Source organism: Geotrypetes seraphini, chromosome 3, assembly GCF_902459505.1.
Source record: "Geotrypetes seraphini chromosome 3, aGeoSer1.1, whole genome shotgun sequence".
In the NCBI taxonomy this organism is placed as follows: Eukaryota; Metazoa; Chordata; class Amphibia; order Gymnophiona; family Dermophiidae; genus Geotrypetes; species Geotrypetes seraphini.
This window is the reverse complement of record NC_047086.1, coordinates 9,748,301-9,769,874: the sequence shown is the minus strand read 5'-3', so window position 1 is coordinate 9,769,874 and position 21,574 is coordinate 9,748,301. Positions and strand designations below refer to the sequence as shown.

Here is a 21,574-nt window from a genome sequence, read left to right as displayed (position 1 = left end):
CCTGCTGAACCAGAATGTACGCAGGTAAGGCTACATTCAAATAGGGCACTGATGGACAGCAAGATGGACAAAGGGGAACCCATAGACATCATTTACCTCGACTTCCAAAAAGCCTTTGACAAGGTACCCCATGAGCGACTACTTAGGAAACTGCAAAATCACGGGGTGGAAGGGGATATATACAGATGGATTAAACACTGGTTGGCAGGCAGAAAACAAAGGGTTGGGGTGAAGGGACAGTACTCGGACTGGCGGAGGGTCACGAGCGGTGTTCCACAGGGGTCAGTGCTCGGACCGCTGCTGTTCAATGTATTTATAAACGACCTGGAAACGGGGACGAAGTGTGAAGTTATAAAATTTGCAGATGACACCAAACTCTGCAGCAGGGTTAGGACTGCGGAGGAATGCAAAGACCTACAAAGGGACCTAAACAAACTGGAAGAGTGGGCAAACAAATGGCAAATGCGATTTAATATAGAGAAATGCAAGGTCATGCATATAGGGAAAAAGAACCCGATGTTCAGCTACAAAATGGGGGGATCGGTGCTAGGGGAAAGCAACCTTGAAAAGGACTTGGATGTGTTAGTGGATACAACAATGAAATCAACGGCACAATGTGCAGCAGCCTCAAAGAAAGCAAATAGAATGTTGGGTATTATTAAGAAGGGTATCACAACCAGGACGAAGGAAGTCATCATGCCGCTGTATCGAGCGATGGTGCGCCCGCACCTGGAGTACTGTGTCCAGTATTGGTCACCGTACCTCAAGAAAGACATGGCGATGCTTGAGAGGGTCCAGAGAAGAGCGACGAAAATGATAAAAGACATGGAAAACCTTTCATATGCAGACAGGTTAGAAAAGCTGGGGCTCTTCTCCCTGGAAAGCGGAGACTCAGAGGAGACATGATAGTGACTTTCAAGATCATGAGAGGTATCGAGAAGGTAGACAGAGATAGATTCTTCAGACTAATGGGGACCACAAATACAAGGGGGCACTCGGAGAAGCTGAAAGGGGACAGGTTTAGAACCAATGCTAGGAAGTTCTTTTTCACTCAGAGGGTGGTGGACACATGGAACGCACTGCCGGAGGTTGTGATAGGACAGAGTACACTACAGGGTTTTAAAGAAGGATTAGATAAATTCCTGAAAGATAGGGAGATTGAGGGATACAGATAGAGGTAGAGATGGGATACAGAGAGAGTATAGACAAGGATCACCGTACAGGTCATGGGCCTGATGGGCCACCGCGAGTGCGGACTGCTGGGTGCGATGGACCTCTGGTCTGACTTAGCAGAGGCAACTTCTTATGTTCTTATGGTCTTTGACCTGGGGGCCGCCGCGTGAGCAGAGTGCTGGGCACAATGGCCAACTGGTCTGACCTAGCAGCTGCAATTCTTATGTTCTTAATGGAGCCAGAAGGACTGCTGCTGTTTTGACTGAGGTTGTGCGGAAGTCTTTTGTTTTCTTTGCTGCCTGGGTCACTTCTGATTTGATGGGCGAGTGAATGTAGAATATTGACGAGATTGATAAAAGGTATGGAAAGCCTTTCATATGCTGAAAGATTGGAGAAACTGGGGCTCTTTTCCCTGGAAAAATGGAGGCTTAGAGGGAACATGATAGAGACTTACAAGATGATGAAGGGCATAGAGAAAATGGAGAGGGACAGATTCTTCAAACTTTCGAAGACTACAAGAATGAGAGGGCATTCGGATAAAATAAGAGGAGACAGATTCAGAACCAATGCTAGGAAGTCCTTCACCCAGAGGGTGGTGGACTGCTGGAATGCGCTTCCAGAGGGCATGGTAGGACAGAGTACGGTACTGGGTTTCAAGAAAGGATTAGATGTTTTCCTGAAGGAAAAGGGGATTTAAAGGGTATAGATAGAGGATTAATATGCAGGTCCTGGACCTGATGGGCCGTTGCGTGAGTGGACTGCTGGACATGATGGACTTCTGGTCTGACCCAGCAGAGGCATTGCTTATGTCTTTATTAGCAGTATCTTCGCTTGGAATAGTAAATGGAACACTTGGAGATGTTAGAATACCTCTGGGGGGGCATGTCAAGATGGTGGCACAATGCTGATGTGTAGTCTGAAGGCTCTCTGTTTGACATACCTTGAATTTTCTACCAACTTTTTCTTATTATTAAGCTTCATACTAAGAGGAAGGGGGATGATCAAAGCTGCTTCCTCGTTGTTACAGCAATAGATTAAGCGATATGCCATTGGGCTCTAGCGTTATGGGGAAGTGAGCTCTGCATCACAGAGTGAAGGAGCTGGCGCTGCATTGGAGCACAATGTTACTCCCCGAATTCCAGTCCACTACCATGTACACTGTTGCTACAGCAGTAAGGGGAGAGTCTAGCACCCCAGTTGTTGAAGTGCTCTAGGCATGGGCCCTGAATCAGCAGGAACCCCTGGTGGAAATGAGAAGCTTGGAGCAGATGGGACTATATCAGCTCTTGCAGCGGTTTTATTATCATCAATTTGGAAAGCTCTGCAGGATTTTTTATGGAAGACATAACTGCACTAGGTATGAAATATGATACTGTCCCAAAGGCGATAAACATTAAATCTGATAATTCAAGCCAGTTCCAACTCTTGGAAGGTGATATTAAAAATCTCCAGGACTTTAGAACTACTGTAATAGTGACAGATTGTTTCTCTTCAGAAGAGAAATGAGCAGATTGAGAACTTTAATAGACATTTAAATCTTCGGGTCTTGAATTTTCCCAGAACCACAGTGATTTCTGCTTTAGAAATGTTTAAGAAATACTTGGTAGTAATAGAGCATAATTTGAGGTTGAGGGGTGGTAAGATTCAAGACCCATGTTAGGAAATTCTTCTTAACAGAGAGGGTGGTTGATGCCTGGAATGCCATCACGAGAGAAGTGGTGGAGAGGAAAACAGTGACAAGAGTTCAAAAAATCATGGGATGAACACAGAGGATCTCTAATCAGAAAATAATGGGTATATATTGTAGAACTAAAGCCAGTATTGGACAGACTTGCACGGTCTGTGTCCCATATATGGCCATTCAGTTGAGGATCAGCTGTGGAAGGCTTTCGCTAGGATGGTTTAGATGGGCTGTAGTGAGCTTTGACAGAGACTCCAGTAGATGGAACCTAAGCACAGTACCAGGCATAGCTCTGGATTTCTGGTCCAGAAATATCTAAGAAAAAGGACAATTTAAATCATGAATTTATAATGTGTGTATGGTTAGGCAGACAGCATGGACCATCTGCCGTCATTTAATAATAATAATCATTAAAAAAAATTATTTATAACCCACTATACCTTGAGAGTTCAAAGTGGTTTACATCAAGATGATCTGCCAGATGCAGATGAAATACAAACAGAAATATAACCCATTAAATAACTAGGGTTTGTTATAGAAATACTGGAGCATGACAAGCTTTAGGAAGCACTGAGTGAGGTAGGAGTGCCAGCGCACCTGATCAGTTAAGCAGATTGCTCTACTATGATTGAAGCTACAGTGCGAACCAGGTATGGAGATACAGAATGGTTCAAGATATTAATAATAATAATTTATTCTTATATACCGCCCTACCGAAAAAGTTCTAGGCAGTTCACAACAGCTGGGCAAGTACATAAAATACAGATGAAATAAGGGTACAAGACAAGGATGCATCCTCTCTCCTTTTCTTTTCAACCTCTATACAGAAGCAATCATGAGGAAGCTGGGCATAGATGATTTGAGTGCTGAGGTGAAAATAGGTGGAAGAATCATCAGCAATCTGAGATATGCAGATGATACTACCCTACTGGCAGAGAATGAGAAGGACCTCAAGAAGTTGATCCTAAAACTAGCGAGAAGATGGGAATTTACCTGAACATCTAGAAGACCAACATCATAACTACTGCCAACAAGAAAGTCCACATAAAGATTAACGATGCAGAACAGCTTTGTTTTTCTTGGGTCTCTCATTAACAGTGGTGGTTTGACAGCATAGATCACCCCATAAACTGTACCATTCCCTCGGGTTTTTGCAGCCCAAATGCATGACCTTGCATGTCTTAGTATTAAATCTTAGCTGCCAAATTTCAGACCATTCTTCAAGCTTTTCCAGGTCTTTCTTCATATTATTCAGACCATCCAAAGTGTCCACTTTATTGCAGATTTTGATATCCACAAAGAGGCAAATCTTACCCGACAGCCCTTCAGCAATATCGTTCACAAAAATGTTAAAAAGAACAGGCCAAGAACAGAACCTTGAGGCATACCACTGGTAACATCCCTTTCCTCAGAGCGATCTCCATTGATCACGACCCTCTGTCGCCTTCCACTCAACCAGTTCTTGACCTAGCCCGTCACTTTTGGACCCATCCCGAGAGCCCTCAGTTTAATTATCAGACCGTGCAACACGGTCAAAGGCTTTGCTAAAATCTAAATACACCACATCTAGCGCACTCCCTCTATCCAATTCTCTGGTCACCCAGTCAAAGAAATTGATCAGATTTGTCTGATAAGACTTATCTCTAGTGAATCCATGTTGCCTCTGGTCCTGTAATCCACCAAATTCCAGAAACTTCACCATTCTCTGTTTTAAAAGCATTTACATTAATTTGCTTATCACAATGTTGAACGTCTTGATATTGAACCAAAAAGCTTCTCGAATTGCAACTTTCTGGTCTTGAGTGACCTCTTCTGCATACGAGAGCAGAAGGTGCAGGAAATCTCTCGATGATCAGAACCTAGGCACTGGACATACGTGGATCCTTGCCTGAAATGGTCCTGTGGCATCAAGTGCACTTCTTGAAGCTACTAGGAGCCTTGGACATTGAAGGAAAAACCACCACCATAAGGTCAAAGTACTCTATGATCTGAAGAGGTCGAATAGATGGTACACCAAAAAAAGGACAACATTCCTGGTCTGGAAACAGGCTGAAAAGAGCCTGACAGCCCAAAAACAAAAAACAGTAAAATATGTAAAAAAAAAATAAAAAAAAACTTTAACGAAGGAAAGAAAAGGAAAGAAATATGACAAAAAGGAAAGAAAAAAAATGATCGGGAAAGCACAAAAACATCACAAGTTTTACATGTTTAGAAAGACTCTAAGGAAGACTCCATTCCATTGTCCACACCTCAAATTGTATTGGGAAAGAGTTTGAAACTCCATTTCTTCTATATTGAACATTCATGAACCCTTACACCTCAAAATTATTATTCTAGGTCTAAAGGGCCTTAAGCACTCCCTGTCTGAGCATAATGCACGCTTGCTCAACATCTTATTATTTTTAGCCATCAAAAACATTTTGCATTGTTGGAAGGATTTATCAAAAGTGGAATACATGGTATGGTGGAACACAGTTTGTATATCCATTAAATTTGAAAGTGCCATTGCGAAAAAACACAATTCTACTAATTCATTTCTCAAAATATGGAGGCCTGTACAAACTTACTGTACTTTAGACAGTTGACATATTAGATCGCTTAATCTATGTTATGCTGTGATGCTCATTGAGAACTTCTTCCATGTTTTGCATGTGCATCGTCAAAAAAATATATATATATGTGTACTGAACTGTTATATTTGTTTGACATGAGGTACCTAGTTGTATTGTATTATCTTGTTCACGTTATTCTCCTCATATATTCCGTTTGGCTGTACAACTGGAACGTAGCATGTCATAGTTAATACCTGTATAATTGGTTTTGTTTTGGGGGTTTTTCTTTTCCTCTTCATATGTTATTATTGTAAATCTAATTAAAAAAGAAAGACTCCACAGAAAACTGATGGTCCCGTGAGCCTACTTCAGGCGGGAAAGCACCAACATGCACGCAGTATGGGCAGTCTTAAAGTTTTAAAGTGACAGTATACTTTTTGACAGTCTGTACTAGGTTCCGTGGGTGACACCACCCACATGCGAGAATATACTGCTTGCTTGCCCTCAGATAATTCCCTATACAAATTATAAACATAATATTACAATGTCAGAGGACACTCTAGCACTTTCCATGGCTACTCTACTTTTTAAAAAGTTCAGATTATTTTTTTTCCTAATTTGCCTACTTTCATATTAAATTCATCTTTTTACTGTGTACAAAAAAAAGGGGTAAAGAAAAGAATTCCCTTTATTCAGGCAGTGGCAGGTCACTGTCATTTGGACAGCAGCCAAAATCTTTCTGGGTCTTTTGTTACTTGGGGGCTCTGCTCCATGCAATAAAAGAAAGCTTCTAGAAGGGGGTCATTCTGGGGCTTATAGTTGGCACCAGTAGCGGAGAAAGAGGCACCTTCTTGGTGTATATTAATTCACAGGAATGTGTTGATGTAAAAAATAGACAAAGTCTGGCTGCTAATAGCACACCTGGAATGTGGTCTTTGAGAAGGTTTCCTGGCACAGACACTACAAACAAAGCCCTGAAACATAAAATCCAGATTCTGAGAGAGCCAGGTATACTTATTGAGAAACAAACCACCATTAACAAATACTTCCTGCATTAAAACCTATAATAAAGATTTTTCCTCTTGATGAAATTCATCAAAATATTAAGACTGAAAGCACTCACTTTTAAAAGATCAATCCTTTCACCTCTTCATGAGGAAATTTTCATAACATAACAAAGCAAATGGCTGCATGAAAGACCAAATAGGTCTACCTAGATTGGATTCTTCCATTTGAGGTAGGCGAGTATATCGGTTCCCATATGGAAGCTGGCATAACTCTTCTACCTGTTCCCACCACCATTCTTTACAAAGCCAAAGCACTAAATTCTACCGCTTACACTGGTAGGCCACATCTTGTAAGACCAACCACCCAAGTTCCTCTATCACGACATACTAGTAAATATTTGTAATAACCCTATTTTGGGTTGAATCTGTATTCAAGGTAGAGTGTTTAACAGTCAACAGTCATCCAAGCAAAAAGGGAAACTCATCTGAGTTAATGCATATCTAACTGCCATAGTCACCAGTGGCACTTTGATATGCCCAAGCTCAGATTAGTTTGCCTTTTCATTGTTATTTTGTTGACATCCACTTAGCATTACAATGCTCCCCTGCAAATTTGCGATCCACGATCCCGGTCATTCACAGTATTTTCTGACCACGAATGACCGGGCAGAAGAGGGCAGCTGGAGCGCCGGCGATTGAAGGAAATCACTCGCGGTATGCTCCAACCGCCTCTTCCTGTACTAAAGTCAGGCCTCACCAATCAAGAGCTGCTTTCACATGCAGCTCCTGATTGGTGAGGCCCGACTTTAGTACAAGAGGCGGTCAGAGCATACCGCGAATGATTTCCTTCATTCGCCGGCACTCCGGCTGCTCTCCTGCTAAAAAACATATTTGCAGTTTTTCCAACATTTGCGGGGGTTCCTGGAACGGAACCCCCGCAAATATCGGGGGAGTACTGTATTTGAAATATACTCTGAATTATATTTTGGTCACAACTGTAAGCTTTGAGTTATACGATATACACAATGATTAAGCAATGGAATGAAGACATCAGTCAAAACAGCACAGCATTAATGAGAAGGCTGCATAATTTCTGATGATCCCCTTTATTTTGTTGAATACACCACACAAGTCATAGCAAGAGAGAGAATTACACTTCTCCCTCCCGATTCACGGGTTTAAGACTCGCAACTTCAGTTATTCGTGAGTTTCTAAACCCGGACCCACCTCCGCATCCCTCCCGGACCTTACCTGGCAGTCTAGCAGTGAAGCGAGACAGGAGTGCCCTTCCTACGCTCCTACCCCGTGCAGAGCCATCCACAAAATGACTGCTGTGAGTTCCCGTGGCCTCACAATACTACAGCAGGAACTCACGGCAGCCATTTTGGTGGACAGCTCTGCACGGGGCAGGAGCATAGGAAGAGCGCTCCTGCCCAGCTTCACCACTAAACCACCAGGTAAGGTGTGGAGAGGTCCGGGAGGCAGGAAGGAGGCGGGGGTGAATCAGAGTCGGCCCTAAAAGTTATTCACATTTTTTCAATATTCGCGGACCGGCTCTGCCCCTTACCTACGTGAATATTGAGGGGGAAGTATAATAGACTATTGAGACATACTTTGGTGGTGTTATTTGACAAATGGGCTGTTAGGGTTGTAACCTGCTCACAATTAATTTCCTAGAGCAGAAATACTGCATAGAACAAAATGGGAACCCTGAAATTCAAATCCTCCATAGGGTAAAGGTGTTAGAAACTAGATCGGGGCCATCCATTGAGAGGTATCGGCTTCAAAGAGAAGTCTGCATATCGGAAAGCAATGTTACTTAACACATAACCAGGAGCTTTTCCTGCACTCCAGAAAAAAAGCCTCACCTTGCTTTCTCTCTCTAGTTCACTTCGCAACCACTCAAAGTCACTGTATCTTCTTCTGACACAAGATTCTTTCAACTTGAAAATAGGAAGATTGGTCTAAAAGAGAAAAACATTTCAAAATTTGTGTTTAAAAATATTTATGCATTATTTTTTCAGCTTAAACATAGGAAAACAATGAACTTGATCAATTTATCATAATGAATAGAATGGCAACAGACAAGAGAAAGGAAAGAAAGATTATCAGTTTAAGTCTGTCAGTACATTTTTTTTACCACAAAAACTTGACTCGAGAGACCAAAGTGTGGAAAAATCTAATTTAAAATTAGGACCCATAGATTATAATTCAACATTGTTTTCTACCAAGTTAAAAACTTACAAATACACATTATATGCCAACAACATAAAACAGCAACTTTATGAAATGAGAAACATATCAGTAATTCAAAAATCAGTGGTACTATAAAACATTTAGGGCTCCTTTCGCTACAATACCGCACGCGCTAAACGCTAATGCCTCCATAGAGCTTGCGTATTTTTCATTTAGCGCATGGTTAGCGCACACTAATATTTAGCACATGCTTAAAACGCTAGCGCACCTTAGTAAAAGGAGCCCTTAACCTCCCCCCAACCCCTTTTACAAAGCTTCAGTAGCGCCTGCCACATAGAAAACACTCCAAAGCCCATTCAATCCCTTTGATTACTGCAACAGCAGCCGCTACCATGGCTTTGTAAAAGGACTCCTCAAACAGCTTTGTGTGGAGAAAAAACTGATTAACACATATATACATCAAAAATAGGTACAGTTATTAGTCACAGAAAATACATTCACCAACTTTGTTAATGGTGGTTCTTTTACGTTAAGTAGGTAGATTTTGCCACCGTTTATGTCTAGTCCTGTGAAAACGTAAACAGCAGCTTTTTGCAACATATAATTACAATATGAGGACCAATATTGGTCGCCGTACCTTAAGAAGGATATGGCGATACTCGAGAGTGTTCAGAGGAGAGTGACACGTTTGATAAAGGGTATGGAAAACCTTTCATACACTGGGAGACTGGAGAAACTGGGGCTCTTTTCCCTGGAGAAGAGGAGAATTAGAGGGGTTATGATAGAGACTTACAAGATCATGAAGGGCATAGAGAAAGTGGAGAGGGACAAATTCTTCAAACTTTCAAAAACTACAAGAACGAGAGGACATTCGGAAAAGCTGAAAGGGGACAGATTCAAAACCAATGCTAGGATGCGCTTCCAGAGGGCGTGATAGGACAGAGTACGGTATTGGAGTTCAAGAAGGGATTGAACAAGTTTGAGACACAAGCTTGTGAAGAGGAAGCTTAAGTGACTCTGCCGGAGGTTGAGGAAGATGCATGACTTTGAGATACTCCTTAGAGTATTTGGAACCAGCATCCAATTGAAGGTCCAGGTCAACAGCCATCTGACGAAGAAATGAGGAGAAAGATAGCTGATCCGGTAGTGTCTTGCCTCGAGAAGGACTCAAGGTTGTCGATGCAGCCTGGGTCGAAGATGAAGCTTCAGCTGGAAAGAAGAATAGGGAGACTTTGACAAAGCAATCGAAACCGCTGGTCCTCGAGGATTGGAAGTGGAGACTTCGATCGAGGAGTCGGTGGTCTAGTAGAAGTAGGTGTAGATCGAGGCTTAGTTGAAGAAGAACGCGCTTTAGAAGAAGAACTATGTCTTGAAGGATGCCTCGATGAAGGTCTTGATAATCAGTGAGAACGGTGCTTGGAAGCAGATCTCGAAGATCGAGGAGACTTCGCCCCAGAGAGAGAAGCAGCCGATGCCACCAAGGAATGGATAGGACTGGAGGCTGTGGATCGAAGCTCCAAAGGCTTGATGGAGGAACCTCGGTGCACTCCCAAAGACTCTGCTCCTTGTATGGAGTGTGAGGATTTCTGCCGAGGCACTTGCAAAGAATCTGCTCCTTGCTTCACGTGCTTAGATGCCAGACACTCGCAGAGACTCTGCTCCCTGCATAGAGTGTGTAGACTCAGACTGAGGCATAGGAAGAGGCTTGACCTCGCGGGATTACAGGCTGGATTAGAGTAGTGAGCTTCGGTCCCATTTTGGTGAGGAATTGATCAAATTGCTGCTCTAACATGGTCTGGAAAGAAGCCGGCAAGGATGGATCCGCGTCTGAAACCGGATCACCTGCCTTGGCTGGAGGTTCCACCGAGGCAGTGGAAATGTGCTTCGACTTAGAAGTCTTAGGCACCTTAAGCACAACCGGTGGAACTGTTTGGTGAGCTATCTGACCTGAGGATACAGGGGAAGATACAGCAGACGTTGTCAAAGAAAGAGCCGCTGCAAACGAGGAAGGTCTGATGAGGCTCAAGGTCGAAGCAGTAGAGGCAGGAGGGCCCTAGGTCGAAGGCGAGACCAAGGTCGGCTTCGGAGTCGAGGAAGTGGTCGAATCCATCTGGAAGAGCTTCTCCACTGAAAGTAGATAACATTTAAGGGCTCGAGGTTGAAGAGTAGCATAGCGCTCGCACAACTTCGGGTGTTGTTGTGGCCCAAGGCACTTGAGGCACCTGCTATGTGGGTCCCTGAGAGAAATCGCACACTGGCACTGGCTACACACTTCTTGAAGCCTGTAGCTTGGCGGAACATAGAAGGAAAAACAGCCGCTGCAAGGTCGAAGCCCCTGGGCTGCAGCCGAGCGGCCTGCCCCTGCAGACAAACGGAGAAAAAAAAAAAAAAAAAAAACTAGAAATAAAATAAAGTTAAGTACAGCGATTCGTGAAGAAAAATAACACAAACTGTGGTGAGAGAAGGCACGAAGTAAGTAAGTTAAATGCAGAGTCAAAGACGGACTTCTCGGCTCCGCGGAAAACTGAGAACTGAGAGACGCTGGGTGGGAAGGCACTCGCGCATGCGCGGTGCGGCTGATTCGAAACTTCTAGTTTCTTCAAGCAAGTCTGCTATCGAGGCTCCATTGGTGACGTCACCCATATGTGAGAATAGGCTGCCTGCTTGTCCTGGGATAAAGAAGTCTATACAGAGGAAGTTTGAGAGACTTTGCAGGAGACTGAGACATATTCATTTCCTCTAAATATTCTTTAAAGTACTTAGAACCAGTGTCCAATTTAAGATCTAGGTCATCAGCCATTTGACAGAGGAAGGATGAAAAGGACAATTGATCCACCAGAGCATGGCCTCGAGAGGGACTCAATGACTCAATGGCCTCGAGTAGAAAACGAAGGTGAGGCCTCTCTGGAGTACCGATATCCCAGTGAATAAACAGACTGGGGCGAGGCACTGGAATCAGCTGAGCCCTCAGGTTCTGCTACTGGTGTCCTGTCTCGAGGAGTTGGAGGCCTCGAAGATCTGGAAGGCCTGGACGAAGAAGGTTTCTTTCTGGAGGAGGACCTGCGCCGCAATGAATGCCTCGATGAGGGTCTTGACCAGCGGTGAGAGTGCTGCCTAGAAGCAGGTCTCGTATGAGGTTGAAACTTCGCCCTATGCCTCGAAATGGGCAATGCCATAAATGAGGATATAGGGCTAGAAGCTGTAGATCGAAGTCCCAGAGACTCTATGGTTTGAATCGAGGAAGCACTCCCAAAGACTCAACTCCTTGCATAGAGTGTAAAGATTCCAGACCAGACACTCGCAAAGACTCGACTCCTTGCATAGTGAGTATAGATTCAGCTCGAGGCACAGGCAAGGACTTGACTTCTTGTGAGCCTGCTGAGTGCCCAGGCTGGACTGCAGGAAGCAAAGTCAAGGCAGGACTATATTTGGTTAGTAACAGAACAAATTCCTGCTCTAAAATGGTCTAGATAGTAGCCTGCAATTGTGGATCCGAGTCTAAAACTAGACCACTTGCAGAGGCTAAAGGCTCCGAGGTTGAAGATGAAGAATGCTTCAACTTGGAAGAATGATGTTTGGGTAGCTTGAAGACCACCGCTGGAACTGTTTGCTGAGGTATCTGACCTGAGGGAAGCTCAGGAGAAGACTTGGCAGATTTACTCGAGGTCGAGGACGATAGAATTGAAAAATGAATTTGCAGAGCTACTGTTAGTAATTTGTATTTTTTTTCTTTAAAAAAACAGCAAAGTGCCAGAAGACTGGAGGGTGGCCAATGTGATGTTGATTTTTAAAAAGGGTTCCAGAGGTGATCCAGGATATTATAGACTGGCGAGTCTGATGTTGGTGCCGGGCAAAATGGTAGAGACTATTATAAAGAACAAAATGACAGAACATATACATAAGCATGGGTTAATGAGAGAAAGCCAACATGGTTTTAGTCAAGGGAATCTTGCCTCACCAACGTACTGCATTTCTTTGGTGAATGAACAAGTGGAAAAGGTGAACCGATTTATATTGTGTATTTGGATTTTCATAAGGCATTGATAGACTTGGCAATGTCCTTTCATGGATTGAGAACTGACTGAAAGACAGAAAACAGAGAGTGAGTTTAAAAGGTCAATATTCTCAATAGAGAAAAGTGAATAGTGGGGTTCCCCAGGGGTCTGTGCTGGGACCAATGCTTTTTAACATATTTATTAATGATCTAGAGATGGGAACAACTAGTGAGATAATTAAATTTGCTGATGACACAAAAGTTGTTCAAAGTTGTTAGATCGCAAGAGGATTGTGAAAAATTGCAAGAAGACCACTGCCCCCCCATACCTGTTAAAAACCGCCAGTACGTTATTCCGTACCCTTCTTTTACAATGGATGCAAATCTTGCTCACAGACGGCCTTTTCCCGCAAGACCTCAGTGAAATCATCATCACTCCAATCCTAAAAGACCCCAAAGGAGCAATAGATCAACCCTCCAACTACAGACCCATAGCCTCTATACTACTTTACTAAACTCTTAACCGTATACCTAGAAAACCACAACATACTCCACCCTACACAGTCTGGTTTCAGAACCAATTACAGCACTGAGACACTACTAGGATCCCTCATGAACACTGCTAGACAACACCTCAGCACAGGCAAAAAAATGCTAATTATTCAACTTGATCTAACCGCAGCTCTTGGCCTGGTAGACCAATACATCCTACTTCAAATATTAGCCTCAATAGGAATCACAGGCAAGGTACTATCATTGTTTAAAGGATTCCTACAATCCACAACTTACAGAGTAAAGTCAAAAAAAGAAAAATCAGAACCATGGTCCAATCCCTGTGGCATACCCCAAGGATTCACCTTTATCTCCCACACTCTTCAACCTATACATTGCTTCCCTCGGCACCCTACCTTGACAAATTAGGCCTGACCTCCTACAGCTACGCAGACGACATCATCATCCTCCTTCCTTTTGACCAACCAGCGCCCTCCATGACAGACATGCTGCACAGAACACTAGAAACAGTAGCAACATGGATGAAAGAGCACAAACAAACTAAATCCTGAAAAACAAAATTCATCCTCCTCGAAAATAGCAAAACCCCAACCTTATAAAAACCTTGTAATAAACTCTATCACATACCCCATTCAACCCACTCTAAAACTTCTGGGAATGCTGATAGACAGAGGCTGTACCATGCAGCCACAAATCAACAAAACAATACAAAAATCATTCACTTAAGGCACGTTCGAAAATTCTTCGACAGAAAACAATTCCAGCTCTTGGTCCAATCCCTAGTCCTAGGTCTACTACACTACTGCAACATCTTCTATCTCCCTTGCCCCGCAACCATGATAAAACAACTACAAACAGTACAAAATAGAAACATAGAAACATAGAAGATGACGGCAGAAAAGGGCTACAGCCCATCAAGTCTGCCCATTCTGCTTTCCCACCCCCTGTCTATGCCCTAATGACCCAATTTTCTTATCTTGACCCTCGTAGGGATCCAACATGGGTATCCCATTTATTCTTAAAATCTGGCATGCTGTCTGCCTCGATCACCTGCACTGGAAGCTTGTTCTAATGATCAACCACTCTCTCTGTGAAGAAATACTTTCTGGTGTCGCCATGAAATTTTCCACCCCTGAGTTTCAGCGGGTGCCCTCTTGTGGCCAAGGGTCCCTTGAGAAAGAAAATATCATCTTCCACTTCGACACGTCCCATGAGGTACTTAAATACAGCTCTAAGACTTATCTACTCACTGAGGAAATACGACCACATCACAGCAGCATACTCGATTCACACTGGTTCCCAATACAAGCAAGAATACTCTTCAAAGTCTACTGCCTATTCAAAGCAAACAAAACAAAAAACTGCAGATTTCCTCAGCACGTCACTTATTGGACCCCTGATGAAGATTATACGAAACACGGACCGTGTTGGGTCCCTTGCCTGGTAAAAGGTTTTTAATCTAATGTTTTATTCGTTATAAATAAAGTCTGCCTGCATCGTGTACAAAGTCTGCAGTTTTTTGTTTTGTTTGCTCTGGATTGTTTTTCACTGCAGACAGTTGGACCATTGTTTCTTTACTTCGGTTGCTCTTACTGCCTATTCAAAGCCATAAATGGAGATAGCCCAGCCTACTGGAACAACCGACTAATTCAAACCACTACAACCAGACATAGGAGAACCCACGTACCATTCACACACCCTCCAATCAAAACGTCAAATGAAAAAAAATGTACAATGACCTCCTAGCCACACAAGCAGCAAAACTGGACCACCAACTCTCCCAATTTACTGATCTCGACCGCAAACTACAAAACCTTCAAAAAAGAAATAAAAACCCTGCTATTCAAAAACTACATAAAGACAAACTAACACAACAAGATCCATCTCAAGCCCCATTTGCAATCCACTTCACCCTTTAGCACTTCTGAAAATGTCCAGACAACTCTTAATGTACTCCCAAATGTCCTGACAACTCATATGTAATCCGCTTTGAACCGCAAGGTAATGGCGGAATAGAAATCACTAATGTAATGCAATGTAATGTACTTAGTTTTTTTTAGTGAAACATTTTGGCTTCCCTTACAGCTATCTTGTATTGATTTACTTTTATTCTCCAGTGGATGGAGTTTCCTTGCATATGGGATTTCCTCCAAGTTCATTCCAGCTGCCTCACTTTCATTCTCATTGTTAGCAGGGATACTGAGAAGCAAGAGTTGGTTTTCTTTAATGGCTTAGCAGGCCTTTCTGGTGTGATGTCGTTGAGGACAGATGAGGCTAGATCTTGCCATACTACTATGAACTTGTCTAAATCTGCATCAATGGTAGCCAGATGGGCTGAGACCAGTTCCCAGAAGAGCTCCGGTGGTATTCTGTCATGCCATACTTATAGGGGTTTGAGGCTTGGTTGGTTTTAAAGGTCATATATAGATTCATTTGGAAGGTGAGCAAGCAGTGATCAGACCAGATTGCCAGCTCCCATCTATCTAGTTCTATCGGGGGGTGAGTCATGTCTTCCAGGCCGAATACAATAAAGTCCAGGCAGTGTTTACCTGTGTGGGTCTTTTCATAAGGGAATAATATCGATAAGCTCAGCTGAAGTTTAAGGCACAGAACGAACAGGCTTTGGGGTCTGCAAGGTCCTCTGGGTCAGTGTTTCTCAACCTTTTCAAGCCAAGTACCCCCTAAGCCTAACAAATACCAACCGAGTACCCCTTCCCAAACTCCACCCCAAACCCACCTCTGACTCCATCCCCATAATAATAATACAACTAATTGTAATGCAATTTCTTCCATCCATTTTTCATATACACACAATATAATCTTATTAATACATAATGGTAACCACAAAATTTAAAAAAACACAAAGCACGCTGTATGCAGAGACAATGTTAATTATCATTTATATTTGGGGGGTTTTCAAAGATGTCAAGGCAGATGACTTTAAAATATGCAATGTCACCTCTGTAACAACTATAGAAAAATAGACAAATAGTGTAAAATATAGACAGCGGATATAAATTCTCAAAACTGATACATTTTGATCACTAAATTAAAAATAAAATCATTTTTCCTACCTTTGTTGTCTGGTGATTTCATGAGTCTCTGATTGCACTTCCTTCTGACTGTGCATCCAATATTTCTTTCTTTGTTTCACATGCTTCCTTCTCCTTCAGACCTCATTCCATTCCCCAACCAACATCTTTCTCATCCTTCTATTCTCCATGTATCTCTACAACCAATTTTCCTCTTCTTTTCCCTCTCACTCACACACTCAAGCCCAACTATTATCCCTTTCTATTCACTCCCTCCCATGTCCCAAGTTAGTGCCCCCTTCCTCCTATGTCCCCCCTCACTGCCTTCCAGCTTTTGTCTCATCCCTTTCCTCCCTCCCTCCCTCAAAGCCGCGCTTAAGCCTGCCTGCCCCCAAGCCGACCTGCCGCCGATTCCTCCCCCCCCCCTATTTGCTCCTTGGCTGGCCTGGACCTTCTCTCCGACATCAGAATTGACATCGGGGGAAGGCTTACCGGCCGGTGGCGTGCAATCGTTGCATGCACCTGGCCCTTCCCTTCCCAGAATAATTAAATGGAGCAGGTGAGCGACACACAGGCAGGGAGGCGAGCAGAAAGCGGGCAGGGGCAGTCAGCCCGTGTACCCCTAACAGGCGGCCTGCGTACCCCCTAGGGTATGCATACCACAGGTTGAGAAACCCTGATCTAGGTGAAGGTTTACATCTTTCTAAGTAGGTTTGGGAAATGAGGTCTAGGTGTGTGAGATCAGATTGCATAAGTTTTCTTTCACTGCAGCCCAGTTACCCAGTGATCTGCAGATCAATAGTATGCCTAGATCTTTTCCACCCTTGTGATTTGGAATGCTGCAGAGCATATATTCCAGATATTGGTCTGTTCCATTGTCGATAAAGTCTGAGGAAGAGGGGGGATCTGTATAGAATGAAAAGTCCTCCTCCTTACTTCTGCAATCTAGGGCAGTAAATTAGCTTGTAGTCTGGTAGGCAGAGATTTGCTAAAATGGGAGCGTTCATATCCAGGATCCATGATTCTGTGATACATACCAACCTTGGCAACTGATCATTAGGTCACTCGGGACATGTGCCTTATTACATGTTCTTTTTGGCAGTGAGGTGTATTGCCTAGAATTCATCTGACTATGGCAGTATAGAAGAATAAAGTTATTATTATTACTTGGTTAGATTGTATTATAATTATGTTGTTGTATTCCCTCCACTTGCTGCTCACTAAAATGTTATAGCACATATTGCGTCGACATTGTAATGCAGAATACTATGCCATACTTTGATTTTGATTAGAATATTTTTACTGCTGTAATTATCTACTGCTTAGGTATGACTTAATCTTGCTATATACTGCCTTGAGTGAATTCCTTGAAAGAGGCTGTAAATAAATCCAAATAAAATAAATAATGTTTTGATTGTAACGACAGAAAGGAAATATACCAAGTCCCATCCCCCTTTCCCTTTATACATTTCCAGGATAGGCTGGAGTGGCACCATAGTCAGTGCCGACACCCTCGCTGCTTCAGAGTCACATAGACCCGGAATGCACTCCAGCTCCTCCTATAACATGACTTGGATCTACTCCTCGAAGTCAGGCATTGGTATCTTGCCAGGTACTTGTGACCTGGATTGGCCAGTATGGCAACTCTATGTTCTTAAAGGCCAGGCCAGAGCAGTCTGTGAAGATGTTAGAGCTAGAGTTCCAGCATCAGGAAGACTGGTACATCAGCATCGCTTCTATGCTTCTAGCACAGATGCTTCTCAGGTACCAGTAATACCATTGTCATAGAGTTCCTGGTACAGTGCTTTCAAAGAGACTCAATGCTGGTTCTTCTTTGCCTTCCTCGATGCCCAGCATCAGGATCTTTTGATGCCAACAAGAATGATATGGAATCCATGAGTCCTCAGGGTCGCCCCTACCAGCACCAAACATTGAAGCGAGGGAGAGCTCTTTGTTATCAATGCATCTCCAGTGCAGCTCTTGAAGCCATGGGTACTGATGTCTGTGATGCCAATAGACTAGACTTCTGCATAAGAACATAAGATTTGCCACTGCTGGGTCAGACCAGTGGTCCATCGTGCCCAGCAGGCCGCTCACGTGGCGGCCCTTAGGTCAAAGATCAGTAACCTAACTGTGACTAGCCTTACCTGCGTACGTTCTGGTCTAGCAGGAACTTGTCTAACTTTGTCTTGAATCCCTGGAGGGTGTTTCCCCCTATAACAGGGGCCTTATGACTTTTCTGTGTTCTCGTTTGCATTTGAGCAGAAAGAGAACAGTGAGAAGACTTATAAGGGCCCAGACAGGTTAGACATATGACGCATCAGACAAGGTCTTATCACAGTCCATGAACAGCTTGAATCCACTGGAATGTTTCTGGGACATCACGAGAAAAAAAGCTGGAGAAAAATCAAAGGGCTCAACTGTAAACTGAAAAAAAGGACCAAAAACCTTTAAAAAACCAAACCACAAAAACAATGGGAGAGGGAATAATTTTTTTTTAAAAAGGAGGTCCAGCACTACTCACAAAGGAAAAAAGAGTCAAGGAGGAGAAAAACATGCAACAGCAACAGAAGACATCTTCACTGCTCAGTGAAGAAAATGAAACCAGCAGGTCCTGTGAGAGTCAAGCAGGCACTCGTGCATGTATAGCAGCAGCCTGCCAAAATCTTCGAGAAGCAATGGAACGTTGGGCAGTGACTGCACCAGGGATCTGTGGATGACATCACCCACATGTGAGAAAACTGTCCTGCTTGTCCTTGGAGAAAGTGAAATTACCAGTCCTAACACCAACATTGGGACTGATCAATTGCACTGCTATTCTATTTATCACACTGCCTTACATGCACAAGTACTTCCATTCCACAAACAGCCTCTGGATGACCTACAGATACTGTTGTGCCTTGCTCTCCACCAATTGTCTCTATGAAACTTAATCTCACAAGAGGTTTTAAAAGGCAGCTGAATTTTTCCTCCCAGGTAACCACATTTGTTCATTGTATTAATGACTAAGAACAAAATTGCAGCTAACAAGACTCATTATGTTAGAAGTCAAGATTATACTTAAAGAAGTTGGCTTGCTGTAAATAAAGGGATCCTTATCCATAGGAAGCGATGAACTGAAGTCCCCCCCCCCCCCCCGAGTGCAAGATGAGTCACAGAAATAAGGCACCAGATTATTTGTCTCTAATTGCACCTATTGGCTTTTTACCCGACTTTAACCTTCCGCATTGAAACCTTAATTCCCAAAGTGTCTAAAGCCAGAAAAGACTTTGGAGCCATGAGTGTTTTCTCCAGGTGAGAGAGTTAGCATTTTCAATTCCCTCCTCTCAAATTACCTTCCAAAAAGGATTAACTGCTCTCTTTTATTGAGCATGTAAAGATCAGGCCTGTGAAAGAGAGCTCCCTCAAATATCCATACTTCTGGCTACGGAACTGTATAAAGTTAATCTCTGAAACAACATATCAGGCTTACAGGTGCAATATCAGAATACGAATGCCAACACAGTTCAGGTTACCAGCCATTTACTCTTTTGAACTTTTGACACAACTAACATTACACCCAACTCATTCTGCACAATGCATTCACTTTAAGTGCCTTTACACCTATCAATTTAGTGCATAAGTAATCAGAAGAGGGTCTTCGGTCATTTCAAAACTAAACAAAACTGCTGCAAATCTATCCAAAAGGCATATCATTAAAGCTGGGGGTTTCTCCTTAACTACATAACTCATCACAGAGTATGCATGGATTTTGTTTTAAATGCTGATGCCACTTTTAAAACTATGAAACCTAAATTCATCTTTCCAAGCACATCAAAACTTTTAAAATTACTTCGACCTCCTTGGATATCTCACTGTCATTCCAAATTCAACCAGAGTTTCACATATACCCTCCAAGCTTCTCCTTTCTCCATTACAGCATCAATTACCTAAACCCCATTACTGGAATTATTTTAGATTCCTTCCTCTTCAGCTTCCGTATCAAAGCCTGTTGGTCTCTACACAATACACATAACAACAACACGTCCTTCCTGGTCTCTATTCATAATGAAGATTTTAATCTAGGCCTCATCCTCTCTCACCTTGACTATTCCATTTCTACATGTGGCTGCAAAGTGCAGGCCAGGCAACCCTCTCACCTGAAGACCAGAGAGAGGTCCATTTTACAGGGCAATAAAAAACATCTACATCTTAATATTTCCTGCAGGAAGGAAGGAGAAACTTAGAGCGATACACAAAAAAGGCAATCCAACTTGTTTCACCTGTCAAGGGGATGTCATTCTACTACTGACAGAGCACTTGTAGAAGAAAGGCTGCTGGCTTCTGTCAGTAATGTGCAAGAAGATTGTGAAAAAATTGTAAACCTTAGAGACTGGGCATGCCAATGGCAGATGATGTTTAATGTGAGCAAATGCAAAGTGATGCATGTGGAAAAATAAAACCCAAACTATAGTTACTATTCAGTGTGCAGTGGAAGCTAGGACAGCAAATACGAGAGTCATTTCATAATTAATGCACTCTATTTTTTTTATTTACATGGTTTTTTTTTTCAAGTATTTCTTTACAGTCCTTCAGTATAGTCTCCCTGCTTTGCAATGACTGAGTCTCAACATCTGGGAAGCTTCATTATTCCATCCAAGACACCGTTTTTGTTCAGTCGCCAAATGGCTCAGGTAACGGCAGAAGAAAGCTCTTCCAGAGATGCAAAACGACATCCACACATAGGTTGTTTCAACTTTGGAAAAAGGTTGAAGTCTGGTAGACTCATGTCTGGACTGTAGGGAGCATGAGGTAACACTTCCCAGCTGTAGTCGCGTTGTTTTTTATTGACGACATTCCCTATGTGCAAGACCCTTTTTGTTCTTACATACCATGTACTCCCTGATGATTTAAGCTTGGTCATTATATATATATATAATTTTTTTTTATAAATCTTTATTGATTTTCAAAACTTAGACAATGCAATACAATTATCTGAACATAAATATTTCATAAAACGCATTATTAAACATACAATTTATACTTATAACAATCATTTTCTCTCCCCTTCTTCCCAGATTTAATACAAGAAGTCAAATTATGGAATTATAATATTATAATCAAGTAATTTTAATAATCAAAATACCTTTCGAACCCCCCACTGGATGTGTAAGGAAGTCCACCAACCACAAAAAAATAAATAGATAAATACATTACAATTATTATGATGTTACAAATATAGTCAATGGGCTCCACACTTTATTAAATGTACTGCTAAACCACAAACACTCTGCATTTGTCCACCAAAATGTATAATTTAGTCTGTATTACCTTTTCCAATTGTGTGTAATCAATTGGATAGCTATTCTCGTCATTATCATAAAAAGATGACATTTATATTTATCCAAAGAAGGCTTGACATGTAAAAGCGTACCACAAATTATGGT

General features: G+C 42.5%; 1 protein-coding gene across 1 annotated transcript in view; it reads right to left on the bottom strand.

Annotated features, from left to right (window-relative positions):
* The window catches only part of SNX3 (sorting nexin 3), an 86,121-nt gene that overhangs the window by 26,863 nt on the left and 37,684 nt on the right, over window positions 1-21,574 (bottom strand). The window contains exon 2 of the mRNA XM_033939314.1: window positions 8,282-8,377. Coding sequence (XP_033795205.1) covers window positions 8,282-8,377 — 96 coding nt within the window. The remainder of the gene's footprint in view (window positions 1-8,281; window positions 8,378-21,574) is intronic.